The sequence below is a fragment of the Pseudophryne corroboree genome, chromosome 5 (assembly GCF_028390025.1).
Source record: "Pseudophryne corroboree isolate aPseCor3 chromosome 5, aPseCor3.hap2, whole genome shotgun sequence".
Lineage (NCBI taxonomy): Eukaryota > Metazoa > Chordata > Amphibia > Anura > Myobatrachidae > Pseudophryne > Pseudophryne corroboree.
Genome location: NC_086448.1, coordinates 190,466,676 through 190,483,894, shown reverse-complemented (window position 1 = coordinate 190,483,894; position 17,219 = coordinate 190,466,676). Strand labels below are relative to the sequence as shown.

The following is a 17,219-nucleotide window of genomic DNA, read 5'->3' as shown; positions in this document are numbered from 1 at the left end:
TCTCTATTCTACTGGAAGAGACACAGCTACTGCCAGTGTGCTGCTTTCATTAACAGGTTAAGTATATATTATGTGCTCTTATAGTTTGTATTGTAGTTTTGTATACCCTTTGTACGGCAATGCAGTTCCCTTGTAGGGGTGTAGTATGTTAAGCCGGCGCTTGGGATCCTGACCGCCTGCATGCAGGCAGCAGGGTGAGTGCAAAAGAGCCCCTTGCGGGCTCGCTGTGGGCACAGTGGCGCGCTATTTATTCTCCCTACAGGGGTGTTGTGGACATCCCAAGAGGGAGAATAGTTGTCGGGATTACAGCGTCGGTATGGTGAGCGCCGGGATCCCGACAGCCGGCATATCAAATGCCTCCCCCCTTTTAGCACACAACAATAATAAAATACTTACCGGATTATCAATGTATAACATGGAATACTTGTTTGTCCAAGAGAATTCCCGTTGAACCACTATTAACAAAAAAATCAAATAAAAAAGATGGATACAACAGCTGCTCATTAATAAACAAAAATACAAACTAGAACTTCTAGACAGATGTTGTTGCTGTACAAACATTCTGCATTGTTTGGATAAAGTGGTGCACTCCCACCATTACTCATACAGCTAGTGCTGTGCATAGTCACACACACTTGGAACAGCCAGAGATGACATGACCTCTGCATGATTTGCATTTAAACCTTTCTTTATTAGGAGTGCTACTAAAGAGATCATTACTGAACTTTATCATTTCAAGGGTTTAATTCAAATTACCTGGGGTGGAAAGTTGCCATTGCAATGTCATGGAAGTGCCAGCAACAAGCACCTCATCTCACATCACTAGCTGCCTCATCTCGCCCAAGACGCACTAATATCAGCAAGTCCAGAGCTACCGCAAGTGCAGCATAAAGCCACATGCTGAGGTAAGGGAGCCTATACTTTACATCCCTTGCAGGCTCTGCACTGCTCTTTGATTATGGCCAGGGCCATTGATACATCCACAAGGCCTGGTACAGTGAGGGTGAGTTGCAATAGGGGAAATTTGTCCCCCTCATTAGCTGATAAGAGCCCTTTCTGGGAAATTAGTATTCACCCCCTCGCTCTCGGAGCCCCTGGTCATGGCTATAAGAAGTTACATCTTGTGTTTGTAAGTTACCAGGTTTAGGTTTCTGAAACAGATTGCTAATATCACTATGAATTTCAGGGAGTTCTCCTGGAGGAGTATTGGGGGACGGGGGGCATTATCATGCAAATAGTGTCATCACACCCTCTGGCATAAGCCCTTTAATTATGCAAGTATGAAATAGCTAGTTCTCTTTTGCAGCACACCCACACATGTAATAAGCACTCTATATGAGCACAGTCTGTATCTAGTGCACTGTACATACTGCAGAATAGATGGGCAACAGTCATTCCTTACATGTCAGGTTCTTCTGAACTATGTAAGGCCCGTGCTCCACAAAGAGGCCGAACATGGACGTCCCTCCTGGTCCTCCCTGTAGCCATAGTAATACTGGGGCGGTCTCTGGCCTGAGCTATACAAATCACAGAAGACAACAGGACATTTAAAAAGGGCATTCTTTAGAAAAGAGAACCATTAATCACATAGCATATCATATCACAGTACATATTATAGATCACACACACCCAAACCTATCTAGTAGATATTCTTCATCATAGCTAAAATGTAAGCCATGCAAAATAGAGAGTAATACTTGCTGACTTTACCTGAATGCCAGGGATACTCATTAAAATAGCGGGGATCTCCCAAACTACCTGGAGAGTCCACAATGATCACCACCCTGGTCTGACAGATCGGCACAATGAGATAGCAGCACACTATACCGAGAAACTATAGTACTCGGTTATGCAGTGCACAGCGCTTCTGTAAAGTGTATAGGTGGCAAACAACGGGGCAAAAACTAAGTCAAACCCTAGAAGAGCCGCTATGTATGATTAAATCCTAACCACCCCAATGCAAAGTCACTGTAGAAAATCACCTGCCATCTGAGAAATCCCTTAGTATTCTATGGGGTCAATTCAATAAGAGATCAGTATGGGATCCCAACGGTAGGGAACCCGGCGGTCATAATACAGATGCTAGGATCCAGACGGCGAGTGCAGCGTATCCGCTCACCACACTAATTTATTCCCTCCTCGGGGGTGGGGGTGGGCGTGCCTCCCCCTCCCCCAGAGTGTGGGTTCAGGACCTGATCGGGATTTCGACCACCGGAATTCTCAACCAGTTCCTTTTTATGAATCAGCAATTTGGAGGGTGATCTGAGAGGTACTGTGAGGCTGTGTCTGGAAACAGTCTGACCTATCGGAGGGTGATCTGAGAACTACTGTGAGGTTGTGTCTGGAAGCAGTCTGACCTCTATCAGAGGGTGATCTGAGAGGTACTGTGAGGCTATGTCTGGAAGCAGTCTGACCTCTCCCTCCTGTCACAGCCACATTGTTCTTACAATAATTTTTTAAACTGCCGCTTTTAAAATTTCTACATTGTGAAAACTGGGACAGCAAATTGAATACTGATAGTTTGCTGGCGTTTTAATCTTTAGTAAGTCTGGGGTTTTACAAGACTCCTGGAAAAGCCACCCAAAATTGGTGGCTGATTAGTAAATCTAGCCACAGGACAGCACTGCGCAGTAAGAACACACCCTATAGTGCTTTTTGTGGTAATGACGGGAATATACGTGTGAGCAAATCCTCATTCAGTGCTGTTATGGGGACAGATCACCTTCGCTGTAAGGATGAGTTACTAATGTAATAATGCACAGGCATATTGTTACGCCTTGCATATGAGGTTTCACAATCAAAATTGACAATTCCTTTTATTTCTTTTTATAAATGTTCTTTCAATTATCAGCACTGCCTACATTTTTTTCCCCAAAATAGCGGCAACTTCAATTAGACTACACCCGAGCATCTTATTTTAGATGACTGACGGCACAGCCTTAGCATTTTGTTCTATGCGAGAGTAAAAAAACAACAAAAGTAAGAATGAAATGCATCTTGAGAAAAACAAGTTTCCCCTCATCTTCCTTTCCCAAGTTACAGTAAACCACCCTTATGAAACCATTTTATACCAGCCCATAGCACCCAGCAACACGACCAAACCGGCTGCCTTCTTTCTATATTAGATTTAGGAAATAGTCATGCAGTCATTTACAAACAACAGAGTCCCTATCTATGTCTAAGGGATATACATACTGTACATACAGACATTGCTGACATGGGGTAAATAGCTCGGTAGAGGGGTCAATTTGTGCAGTATCTAGGACTCTGTATTCAAATAGGAACCAACACAGCTTTTCAGGAAAATAAATGCAATGATGCATTACTTTCAGCATAAAATGGTACAACACAAGTGAACAGAAAATAACAAACGCCTAGTCCCCATGCAAGGAACCAACTCATTTCTTCGCCCCAGACTAACCTTGGGCAGCTAATCTGCAAACAAAATCTCTCAAAATCTTGCAAATATAATTAGCCTGGCCTCTGACTTGACACACAAAGTCTAATATTATGGGCCCTACTCACTTGGCGATGCGCCGCCGAGGTGCCCGACGGCCGATACGGCCGACGAGCGACCCGGCGGCGGGGGGGCAGTGACGGGGGGAGTGAAGTTTCTTCACTCCCTCCGTCACCCGGCTGCATTGAAGTGCAGGCAAATATGGACGAGATCGTCCATATTGGCCTGCATGCATAGCCGACGGGAGACCAGCGATGAACGAGCGCGGGGACGCGCATCGTTCATCGCTTAAGTCTCCACACTGAAAGATATGAACGAGTTCTCGTTCATTTATGAACGAGATCGTTCATATCTTTCAGAATATCGCCAAGTGTGTAGGGCCCGTCACAAAGTCTAATAAGCCCTGCTCCTCCAGAGTAACATGGGCTCTGGCTTACTGACATTCAGGCTCCGAGGCCTGCTTACACTCAAGTTATCCGGCCGGGCTTCTTCTCAGCAACACATAGCTCAGTACTGCTTCGTTGCAGGGAGAATCCTGACCACCTGGCCTGTTTCACTCTGACCACTTCCATCTGGACTCTGTCTCACCAGGGAAGAACACATAATCCCACTTGGACTAGATACACAGGCATCAACCAGCCCTTGACTGCATAGTCCCACCTGGATTGTCTCCTCTATTGATATGTATCGGGTTTCAAATAAATGTGTGCGGTTTAGTGTGAACTTTAAGAAGGAAAGATGGTCACTGATAAGATCTTTTGCCTTAGCACATGGGATTGGATACGATGAACACAAAACCCTCTTTGAACAGAAAATCTATAAATATTTTCTAAAGCGGAGTGCATTAGCTTATGTTAAGTCCATTTGTTAGTTTATAGAGCATTGTACAGTTAACATATACTACATAGAACACAATTATTTGTAAAGTTTTCATCCTTATAAACATTCTCAGTCTCTTTATGGTGTACAGTAGATAAGCAGTGCCCCCTGCTGCATATATTTGGAATACAGTCGTATACTAAAAAAAAATTTAAATGTATTATTTTTTTCTTCTTTTAAACGATTTAAAATACAGGCTGGAGTCTCCCATATCCAAAATTGCAAAACACAGAATTTGTTTCCTTTGCTTTCTGCTGGTTCAGTGTACACAAACTTTGTTTAATGCAGAAAAGTATTAAAAATTTTATATAAGAGTATCATCAGGTTGTGTGTTTAAGGTGTATATGTAACAAATGCATTTTGTGTTTAGGCTTGGGTTCTATCCCTAAGATCTCTCATTATGGTATGCAAATATTCCAAGATATGGAAAAATCCAATATCCAAAATACTTTTGGTTCCAAGAACTTTGGATATAGAAGACCCAACCTGTATATGCTTTACTACAGTTTGTTAATGTAATAAAAGCATGTATATTCAACAGTTGGATCAATGACCCCATACCCACCCGCATTTGCATGTGCAGTCAGGCGTGTTAGAATTGCAGTGCCCTTTTTAAAATGGAGCAGGCACCATTCAGTGTGCTCATTGCAACCCATAAGTGCCCGTAACCACCACATCACACAGGACAAGCAGCATCCCTGATGTTTATTGATGGATTGGGGGTACTACAATACCAATTTTTTTGGAATGGACTGTGCCAACCAACATGTTCCCACAGAAGATATTCCTGAAAAAAAAAAAAAGCAGTCACAGGCACGAGTTAACTGTGCTCTAGAACCTTTGGTTCCATAGGAGTCCTAGAAATCACACAATAGTGTTTCTCTCTAAACCACACAGGTGTCTCTACTATTAATTGTCTAGTGGAAATAGAAAAATATAACCACATTCTTAAAAAACAAACAAAAACAAACAAACAGGATTTTGGTACTTACCGGTAAACCCATCGCTCAGATTCAGAAGAGGACACTGGAGACTAATGACAGTAGGTATAGACGGTTGGATAAGTGGAGCTGGCACTTTAGATTTATAAAAGTGTGACTGGCTCCTCCCCCCCTGTATGCCCCCCTCCAAACCAGTTTGAGAAACTGAGCCAGAGGAGAAACGGAGAGTACAGAACTTTAGAGAAGGAGGTGAAACATATGACACAGAATAGGAAAATTCGTAAAATAATCTGTACAAACAGATGCAGTCACAACAAATGCCAGGAGAGCTGGGCGCAGGGAGTTTCAGCGTTGTTTGCAGAGAACAGCGGGGTCAGCAGCAGCAGGGAACAACGATGTCTGCTTCCAAAATGGCCGAAACCATGTGCAGGAGGCTGCAGAGGAAGTGCTGGGGAGCTTGGGTATTGAAGTCCGGCCGGAGTAAGCTCCACCCTCTCCATGGTGCCTTTTTTAAAAACGGTTTAGTGCTCCATAAAGCGAACGCTGCAGTTTGACTGTATATAGGGGGTTTAAATACATTAACCCTTAAGCCAATTAAGTGCGTAAAGAGGGCTGTATGCGGACTCTAATCACCGCCATATCTTCTGCTAGTCAGAGAGCCGGGTAATACTCACAGCGCTGCCGTGCTGGCCGGTGGCGACTTGTACGCAAACAGCTGCATTTAGTCTATCCCAGAGACTGGTGTCTCTGCAGCGGGGACACAGGCATCAGCCTCAAGAGGCAGCTAATGGTCCCCCCGGAAGCTCCTATATTATAGGCAGACAGGGGCAGTGCTGTCTGTCTGTTCTCAAAGCTTGTCTTGGCGCCTAAAATGATTTAATTAAAAAAAAACGAGAAAGCCCATAGAGTGACCGTCTCCCTCGGGCACATTTCTAAACTGGGGGAGGAGCCAGTCATACTTATAAATTTAAAGTGTCGGCTCCACTTAACCACCCGTCTATACCAACAGTCATAAGCCTCTAGTGACCCCTAGTAAATGAAGGAGAAATAAAAAAAAAACTACATAAAAATGATCATCAATATTTGACAGAAATGGAGCACATGGCACATATCTATCCATCTCAGATCCAGTCATTGTCTGCACAGCACCTCATCCTTTATGAAAGATTCTGTCCCAGCTTTTGCCACAGCTTACAGGATACTTTTATGCTCTCCATTCAATACTCTGAACAACGGTAACAACAATGGGACACAATGACCACCAAGAAAACAGAGTGTATAAGAAATGTATAATGAGCCATTAACACAACAGCGACTGCAATAATCACCCTTGATTGGTTTCTTTTAACATAACTGTGGTCTTGCATTAGGATTCACAGTGCTCCGTTCACGGATGGATAAACACATTAATACCTATATATGCAAGCTCTAAATCTACTCCAATCAGAAAGATTTCACACAGGTGTTAACATTTTATTTAAGCGCACAACCCCCACCCCCTTTGAAATACCTCATGCAAAGCACAAGTACAGTATACAATCAAGGATGGCCATCACATCTTTGTCAAGTGCAGTGGAGGAGAGTACGTGCCCCCTTCCCATACAACACCCACTGCTATCAGCACAAAATGACCGCCGACAGTAGCCCAGGCCAATTCATTAGATAGAGGGATGCGGGTGGGTCTGTTTTAAAACTGGTCCAAAACTACTAATTTTACTATTGCTACTGGGGAGATAAAAATGAGAATCTCCATTAGTGTATTGTTTCAGCTTCACTTGGATACATTTATTTAAAAAAAAAAAAAAAATAGGATTTTAAAATACCTACCGATAAATTATTTTCTCGTAGTCCATAAGGGATACTGGGGTTCACTTAGTACAATGGGGTATAGATGGGGTCCAAAGGAGCCGGTGCACTTTAAATTTTTTCAACTGCGTGTGCTGGCTCCTCTCCTCTATGCCCCCTCCCACAGGCAGTTATAGGTAAAAAATAGTGCCCGAAGAAGAATGGACATACTTGAGAGAAGGAACATAACGAGTGGTGAGATTCACACCCCAGCACACCACAACATAAACTGACCAGCAACGGCTGGCAACCAAGCAGCAACAGCTGAACATGGAAACTTATATAGAAGAAGCAACCTGCAGAAAAGTTAACGCACTGAGGCGGGCACCCATTATCCCTTATGGACTACGAGAAAAGGATTTACCAGTAGGTACAGTATTTGCTGGCGTATAAGACTACTTTTTTGCCCTGAAAAACATGCCTCCAAGCGGGGGGGTCGTCTTATACGCCGGGTGCACTTCAGTTGGGATAGACATAGCTGCCATAGTGGCCTTCCGATACTCGCCCGGTGCCCATAGTGGCCTCCCGATGCCAGCCCACCTCATTCTACTCACCATCCAGTATCGCGCGATATCCAGTGCGGCCGCGGCGGGTCACTAGTGCCAATTACAGGGAGATGCAGGGACTGGCCGGAGGCGCTGCAGTCGCGTTGTGGCCGTACAATGGTGACAATGACAGGTACTGTAATGGCACTAATACTAATGGCACTCATGTGAAACCGGTAACACTAAATGCACACAGGGGTATACTTTTATACATTTTACAACTTTCTCCTCGCCCCCTCCCCCCTTCTTATGCATACCTTGATAAATACTCCCTATCCAAATCTCTTATCAGGTCATAATATACAGTATGTCACAAATCTGATGTTCTTTTACGTTTTATTTGGTGTGTGGAAGGGGGTAGTCTTATACGGCGAGTATATAACAAACTCTATATTTTGAGTGGAAATGTTGGGGGTCGACTTATACGCCGGCAAATACGGTATTTAAAATCCTATTTTCTCGAGCATCCATAAGGGATACCAGGGTTCACTTAGTACGATGGGGACGTCCCAAAGCTTCCAGAACAGGCGGAAATGTGCAGAGACCACCTGCCCAAACTGGGTATCAAACCTGTAGAACGTCACATAGGTTGTTCTTCCCCGACCAGGTAGCAGCTCGGCATAGTTGCAAGGCCGAGACTCCACAGGCAGCCGCCCAGGAAGACCCCACCGATCTTGTAGAGTGGGCCTTCAGAGACTGTGGAACAGGTAAGGCTGCCGACACATAGGCCTGTTGGATAGTAAGCCTAAGCCAACGAGCAATGGACTGCTTAGAAGCAGGGCAACCCTTTTTTTTGCGCATCATATACCACAAACAGGGAATCCGTCTTTCTGAGTCGAGCCGTCCTCTTGACAGAGATCTTAAAGGCTTGCACTGCATCCAAAGCCTCCGGAGGAGCAGAAGAGCCAGAACTAGACGGAACCACAATAGGTTGGTTTAAATCGAATGCAGAGACAACTTTTGGCAGGAACTGCTGCCGAGTCCTGAGCTCTGCTCTGTCCTCATAAAAGACCAAGTAAGGACTTTTACACGATAAGGCCCCCAATTCAGAGACATGTCTAGCAGAAGCCAGGGCCAAAAAAATTACTGTCTTCCACGTAAGGTATTTGACTTCTACTTTCATCCGCGGTTCAAACCAGGGGGATTGTAAAAAAATCCAAAACCACATTAAAATCCCAGGGTGCCGTTGGTGGCACAAAGGGAGGCTGTATGTGAAGCACTCCTTGCAAGAACGTCCGAACCTCTGGCAACATAGCCAACTTCCTCTGGAAGAAAACAGAGAGGGCTGAAATCTGGACCTAAAGGGAGCCCAGACGTAAACCCATATCCACAACAGTGTGCAGGAAACGTAAGAAACGTCCCAGACTGAATTCTGCAGAAGTATATGTGCGCTCCTCGCACCAAGAGACATATCGTTTCCAGATATGATGATAGTGTTTTAACATCACAGGCTTTCTGGCCTGAACCATAGTTGCAATAACCCTTTTCGAAAGATCCTTGTGAGCTAGGATGTTCCGCTCACAAGGATCATTGCTCACAAGGATCAGCCTCCCAGTTGTCCACCCCCGGAATGAAGATGGCAGACATTGCTCTTGTATTTCTTTCTGCCCAGAGGAATATCCCTGACATCTCTCGCATGCAGGGTGACATCATCGGACGGGGACCCGAGGTGACCGGAAGGCGGGCATGGCGGCCTGGACGGTATTCACTATTTAAGGTAAGATTGCACATGTTGTTTTTTGTTCTTGAAAAAAGTCCATTAGACTGAAACGTTGAACTATAGACGCTGTCCGTCTCATTATTCCTCCATTGGAAGTCTTGCGAGTGCCGCCTTCGTGGGTGTTATGTTGGAGTCTATTTGACTTAAGGAGGGCACTGGAGCATTTCTGTGGGACAGTAACGTGAGTCCCGACCCATTTTTGTATATACACACACACACATATACATATATATATATATATATATATAATAAGATTTTACTTACCGATAAATCTATTTCTCGGAGTCCGTAGTGGATGCTGGGGTTCCTGAAAGGACCATGGGGAATAGCGGCTCCGCAGGAGACAGGGCACAAAAAGTAAAGCTTTTTCCGATCAGGTGGTGTGCACTGGCTCCTCCCCCTATGACCCTCCTCCAGACTCCAGTTAGGTACTGTGCCCGGACGAGCGTACACAATAAGGGAGGATTTTGAATCCCGGGTAAGACTCATACCAGCCACACCAATCACACCGTACAACTTGTGATCTAAACCCAGTTAACAGTATGATAACAGCGGAGCCTCTGAAAGATGGCTTCCTACAACAATAACCCGAATAAGTTAACAATAACTATGTACAATTTATGCAGATAATCCGCACTTGGGATGGGCGCCCAGCATCCACTACGGACTCCGAGAAATAGATTTATCGGTAAGTAAAATCTTATTTTCTCTATCGTCCTAGTGGATGCTGGGGTTCCTGAAAGGACCATGGGGATTATACCAAAGCTCCCAAACGGGCGGGAGAGTGCGGATGACTCTGCAGCACCGAATGAAAGAACTCCAGATCCTCCTTAGCCAGAGTATCAAATTTGTAAAATTTTACAAACGTGTTCTCCCCTGACCACGTAGCTGCTCGGCAAAGTTGTAATGCCGAGACCCCTCGGGCAGCCGCCCAAGATGAGCCCACCTTCCTTGTGGAGTGGGCCTTTACAGATTTAGGCTGTGGCAGGCCTGCCACAGAATGTGCCAGTTGGATTGTGCTACAGATCCAACGAGCAATCGTCTGCTTAGACGCAGGAGCACCCATCTTGTTGGGTGCATACAATATAAACAACGAGTCAGATTTTCTGACTCCAGCTGTTCTTGCAATATATATTTTTAATGCTCTGACAACGTCCAGTAACTTGGAGTCCTCCAAGTCACTTGTAGCCGCAGGCACTACAATAGGCTGGTTCAGATGAAATGCTGACACCACCTGAGGGAGAAAATGCGGACGAGTCCGCAGTTCTGCCCTGTCCGAATGGAAAATCAGATATGGGCTTTTGTAAGATAAAGCTGCCAATTCTGACACTCTCCTGGCAGAAGCCAGGGCTAGAAGCATGGTCACTTTCCAAGTGAGATATTTCAAATCCACCTTATTTAGTGGTTCAAACCAATGAGATTTTAGAAAATCCAAAACTACATTGAGATCCCACGGTGCCACTGGAGGCACCACAGGAGGCTGTATATGCAGCACTCCCTTAACAAAGGTCTGGACTTCAGGGACTGAAGCCAATTCTTTTTGGAAGAAAATCGACAGGGCCGAAATTTGAACCTTAATAGATCCCAATTTGAGACCCATAGACAATCCTGATTGCAGGAAATGTAGGAATCGACCCAGTTGAAATTCCTCCGTCGGAGCACTCCGATCTTCGCACCACGCAACATATTTTCGCCAAATTCGGTGATAATGTTGCACGGTTACTTCTTTCCTTGCTTTAATCAAAGTAGGAATGACTTCTTCCGGCATGCCTTTTTCCATTAGGATCCGGCGTTCAACCGCCATGCCGTCAAACGCAGCCGCGGTAAGTCTTGAAACAGACAGGGACCCTGCTGAAGCAAGTCCCTCCTTAGAGGTAGAGGCCACGGATCTTCCGTGATCATCTCTTGAAGTTCCGGGTACCAAGTCCTTCTTGGCCAATCCGGAACCACTAGTATCGTTCTTACGCCTCTTTGCCGTATAATTCTCAATACTTTTGGTATGAGAGGCAGAGGAGGAAACACATACACCGACTGGTACGATCTCTTGACCTGGCGCAATACCTGTCCAGTTTTTTGTTGAGGCGAGACGCCATCATGTCCACCATTGGTCTTTCCCAACGGGTTACCAGCATGTGGAAGACTTCTGGATGAAGTCCCCACTCTCCCGGGTGAAGATCGTGTCTGCTGAGGAAGTCTGCTTCCCAGTTGTCCACTCCCGGGATGAACACTGCTGACAGCGCTATCACATGATTCTCTGCCCAGCGAAGAATCCTTGCAGCTTCTGCCATTGCACTCCTGCTTCTTGTGCCGCCCTGTCTGTTCACATGGGCGACTGCCGTGATGTTGTCCGACTGGATCAACACCGGTTTTCCCTGAAGCAGAGGTTCTGCCTGGCTTAGAGCATTGTATATTGCTCTTAGTTCCAGAATGTTTATGTGAAGAGACGTTTCCAGGCTCGTCCATACTCCCTGGAAGTTTCTTCCTTGTGTGACTGCTCCCCAGCCTCTCAGGCTGGCGTCCGTGGTCACCAGGATCCAATCCTGTATGCCGAATCTGCGGCCCTCCAATAGTCCTCATGACTCTGCAACCACCACAGAAGAGACACCCTTGTCCTTGGAGACAGGGTTATCCGTAGGTGCATCTGAAGATGCGACCCTGACCATTTGTCCAACAGATCCCTTTGGAAAATTCTTGCGTGGAATCTGCCGAATGGAATTGCTTCGTAAGAAGCCACCATTTTTCCCAGGACTCTTGTGCATTGATGTACAGACACTTTTCCTGGTTTTAGGAGGTTCCTGACAAGCTCGGATAACTCCTTGGCTTTTTCCTCCGGGAGAAAAACCTTTTTCTGAACAGTGTCCAGAATCATCCCTAGGAACAGCAGACGAGTTGTCGGCATTAACTGGGATTTTGGAATATTCAGAATCCACCCGTGCTGTTTTAGCACTTCTTGAGACAGTGCTAATCCCATCTCTAGCTGTTCTCTGGACCTCGCCCTTATTAGGAGATCGTCCAAGTATGGGATAATTAATACGCCTTTTCTTCGAAGAAGAATCATCATCTCGGCCATTACCTTTGTAAAGATCCGAGGTGCCGTGGACAATCCGAACGGCAGCGTCTGAAACTGATAGTGACAGTTTTGTACAACGAACCTGAGGTACCCCTGGTGTGAGGGGTAAATTGGAACGTGGAGATACGCATCCTTGATGTCCAAGGATACCATAAAGTCCCCCTCTTCCAGGTTCGCTATCACTGCTCTGAGTGACTCCATTTTGAACTTGAACTTCTTTATGTACAGGTTCAAGGACTTCAGATTTAGAATAGGCCTTACCGAGCCATCCGGCTTCGGTACCACAAAAAGAGTGGAATAATACCCCTTCCCTTGTTGTAGAAGAGGTACCTTGACTATCACCTGCTGAGAGTACAGCTTGTGAATGGCTTCCAAAACCGTCTCCCTTTCGGAGGGGGACGTTGGTAAAGCAGACTTCAGGAAACGGCGAGGTGGATCCGTCTCTAATTCCAACCTGTACCCTTGAGATATTATCTGCAGGATCCAGGGATCTACCTGCGAGTGAACCCACTGCGCGCTGTAATTTTTGAGACGACCGCCCACCTTCCCCGAGTCCGCTTGAGAAGCCCCAGCGTCATGCTGAGGCTTTTGTAGAAGCCGGGGAGGGCTTCTGTTCCTGGGAAGGAGCTGCGTGTTGCGGTCTCTTCCCTCGACCTTTGCCTCGTGGCAGATATGAATAGCCCTTTGCTCTCTTATTTTTAAAGGAACGAAAGGGCTGCGGTTGAAAAGTCGGTGCCTTTTTCTGTGGGGGAGTGACTTGCGGTAGAAAGGTGGATTTCCCGGCTGTAGCCGTGGCCACCAAATCTGATAGACCGACTCCAAATAACTCCTCCCCTTTATACGGCAAAACTTCCATATGCCGTTTTGAATCCGCATCGCCTGTCCACTGTCGCGTCCATAAAGCTCTTCTGGCCGAAATGGACATAGCACTTACCCGTGATGCCAGTGTGCAGATATCCCTCTGTGCATCACGCATATAAAGAAATGCATCCTTTATTTGTTCTAACGACAGTAAAATATTGTCCCTGTCCAGGGTATCAATATTTTCAATCAGGGACTCTGACCAAACTACCCCAGCACTGCCCATCCAGGCAGTCGCTACAGCTGGTCGTAGTATAACACCTGCATGTGTGTATATACTTTTTTGGATATTTTCCATCCTCCTATCTGATGGATCTTTAAGTGCGGCCGTCTCAGGAGAGGGTAACGCCACTTGTTTAGATAAGCGTGTTAGCGCCTTGTCCACCCTAGGAGGTGTTTCCCAGCGCTCCCTAACCTCTGGTGGGAAAGGGTATAATGCCAATAATTTCTTTGAAATTATCAGCTTTTTATCCGGGGCAACCCACGCTTCATTACACACGTCATTTAATTCTTCTGATTCAGGAAAAACTATAGGTAGTTTTTTCATACCCCACATAATACCCTGTTTAGTGGTACCTGTAGTATCAGCTAAATGTAACGCCTCCTTCATTGCCAAAATCATATAACGTGTGGCCCTACTGGAAAATACGGTTGATTCGTCACCGTCACCACTGGAGTCATCGCCTGTGTCTGGGTCTGTGTCGACCGACTGAGGCAAAGGGCGTTTCACAGCCCCTGACGGTGTTTGAGTCGCCTGGACAGGCACTAATTGATTGTCCGGCCGCCTCATGTCGTCAAACGACTGCTTTAGCGTGTTGACACTATCCCGTAGTTCCATAAATAAAGGCATCCATTCCGGTGTCGACTCCCTAGGGGGTGACATCCTCATATTTGGCAATTGCTCCGCCTCCACACCAATATCGTCCTCATACATGTCGACACACACGTACCGACACACAGCAGACACACAGGGAATGCTCCTAACGAAGACAGGACCCACTAGCCCTTTGGGGAGACAGAGGGAGAGTTTGCCAGCACACACCAAAAGCGCTATATATATATATCAGGGATAGCCTTATAATAAGTGCTCCCTTATAGCTGCTTTGTTATATCAAATTTTCGCCATAAATGTGCCCCCCCCTCTCTGTTTTACCCTGTTTCTGTAGTGCAGTGCAGGGGAGAGACTTGGGAGCCGTCCTGACCAGCGGAGCTGTGAGAGGAAATGGCGCCGTGTGCTGAGGAGATAGGCCCCGCCCCTTTTCTGGCGGGCTCGTCTCCCGCTATTTAGAAAAATTAGGCAGGGGTTAAATATCTCCATATAGCCTCTAGGGCTATATGTGAGGTATTTTTAGCCTTTATAGGTAATCATTTTGCCTCCCAGGGCGCCCCCCTCCCAGCGCCCTGCACCCTCAGTGACTGCCGTGTGAAGTGTGCTGAGAGGAAAATGGCGCACAGCTGCAGTGCTGTGCGCTACCTTTTGAAGACTGCAGGAGTCTTCAGACGCCGATTCTGGACCTCTTCTGTCTTCAGCATCTGCAAGGGGGCCGGCGGCGTGGCTCCGGTGACCATCCAGGCTGTACCCGTGATCGTCCCTCTGGAGCTTGATGTCCAGTAGCCAAGAAGCCAATCCATCCTGCACGCAGGTGAGTTGACTCCTTCTCCCCTCAGTCCCTCGCTGCAGTGATCCTGTTGCCAGCAGGAATCACTGTAAAATAAAAAACCTAGCTAAACTTTTTCTAAGCAGCTCTTTAGGAGAGCCACCTAGATTGCACCCTTCTCGGCCGGGCACAAAAATCTAACTTGAGTCTGGAGGAGGGTCATAGGGGGAGGAGCCAGTGCACACCACCTGATCGGAAAAAGCTTTACTTTTTGTGCCCTGTCTCCTGCGGAGCCGCTATTCCCCATGGTCCTTTCAGGAACCCCAGCATCCACTAGGACGATAGAGAAATATATATATATATATATATATATATATATATATATATATATATATATATATATATATATATATATATATATATATATATATATATATACATATATATATATATATATATATATATATATATATATATATACACATATACACACACATATATATACACACACACACACACACACATACATATACATATATACAGTGCTCAAAAAAAATAAAGGGAACACTTAAACAACACAATGTAACTCCAAGTCAATCACACTTCTGTGAAATCAAACTGTCCACTTAGGAAGCAACACTGATTGACAATCAATTTCACATGCTGTTGTGCAAATGGAATAGACAACAGGTGGAAATTATAGGCAATTAGCAAGACACCCCCAATAAAGGAGTTGTTCTGCAGCTGGTGACCACAGACCACTTCTCAGCTCCTATGCTTTCTGGCTGATGTTTTGGTCACTTTTGAAAGCTGGCAGTGCTTTCACTCTAGTGGTAGCATGAGACGGAGTCTACAACCCACACAAGTGGCTCAGGTAGTGCAGCTCATCCAGGATGGCACATCAATGTGAGCTGTGGCAAGAAGGTTTGCTGTGTCTGTCAGCGTAGTGTCCAGAGCATGGAGGCGCTACCAGGAGACAGGCCAGTACATCAGGAGACGTGGAGGAGGCTGTAGGAGGGCAACAACCCAGCAGCAGGACCGCTACCTCCGTCTTTGTGCAAGGAGGAACAGGAGGAGCACTGCCAGAGCCCTGCAAAATGACCTCCAGCAAGCCACATATGTGCATGTGTCTACTCAAACGATCAGAAACAGGATCCATGAGGGTGGTATGAGGGCCCGACGTCCACAGGTGGGGGTTGTGCTTACAGCCCAACACCGTGCAGGACGTTTGGCATTTGCCAGAGAACACCAAGATTGGCAAATTCACCACTGGCGCCCTGTGCTCTTCACAGATGAAAGCAGGTTCTCACTGAGCACATGTGACAGAGTCTGGAGACGCCAAGGAGAACGTTCTGCTGCCTGCAACATCCTCCAGCATGACCGGTTTGGCAGTGAGTCAGTAATGGTGTGGGGTGGCATTTCTTTGGGGGGCCGCACAGCCCTCCATGTGCTCGCCAGAGGTAGCCTGACTGCCATTAGGTACGGAGATGAGATCCTCAGACCCCTTGTGAGACCATATGCTGGTGCGGTTGGCCCTGGGTTCCTCCTAATGCAAGACAATGCTAGACCTCATGTGGCTGGAGTGTGTCAGCAGTTCCTGCAAGATGCTATGGACTGGCCCGCCCGTTCCCCAGACCTGAATCCAATTGAGCACATCTGGGACATCATGTCTCGCTACATCCACCAACGCTACATTGCACCACAGACTGTCCAGGAGTTTGCGGATGCTTTAGTCCAGGTCTGGGAGGAGATCCCTCAGGAGACCATCCGCCACCTCATCAGGAGCATGCCCAGGCATTGTAGGGAGGTCATACAGGCACGTGGAGGCCACACACACTACTGAGCCTCATTTTGGACTTGTTTTGAGGACATTACATCAAAGTTGGATCAGCCTGTAGTGTGTTTTTCCACTTTAATTTTGAGTGCGACTCCAAATCCAGACCTCCATGGGTTAATAAATTTGATTTCCATTGATAATTTTTGTGTGATTTAGTTGTCAGCACATTCAACTATGTGAAGAACAAAGTATTTAATAAGAATATTTCATTCATTCAGATCTAGGATGTGTTATTTTAGTATTCCCTTTATTTTTTTGAGATATCTCCTATATATTAGCCCTGTGACTCTGTGGCTGCATTTCTAACGCTGGGTGGAGTCACAGACCCTGCCCTATCTGTGTCAGCACACCACATGACACACCATAGCAGAAGGGACCACCAGGAGACACACCATTCTCACTGACGGCCCACACTGGCAGGTAAGCAAAGAGACACCCACACACCCTCACCACCCACCTACTACAC

At 46.2% G+C, this 17,219-nt stretch overlaps 1 protein-coding gene across 4 annotated transcripts in view; it reads right to left on the bottom strand.

Annotated features, from left to right (window-relative positions):
* The window catches only part of CPVL (carboxypeptidase vitellogenic like), a 392,151-nt gene that overhangs the window by 292,167 nt on the left and 82,765 nt on the right, over nucleotides 1–17,219 (bottom strand). For all 4 annotated transcript variants that reach the window (XM_063921970.1, XM_063921966.1, XM_063921969.1 and 1 more), the window contains exons 4-5: nucleotides 1,403–1,517; nucleotides 397–455 (exon numbers count right to left, since the gene is read on the bottom strand). In XM_063921970.1, the coding sequence (XP_063778040.1) occupies nucleotides 397–455; nucleotides 1,403–1,517 (174 nt within the window). The remainder of the gene's footprint in view (nucleotides 1–396; nucleotides 456–1,402; nucleotides 1,518–17,219) is intronic.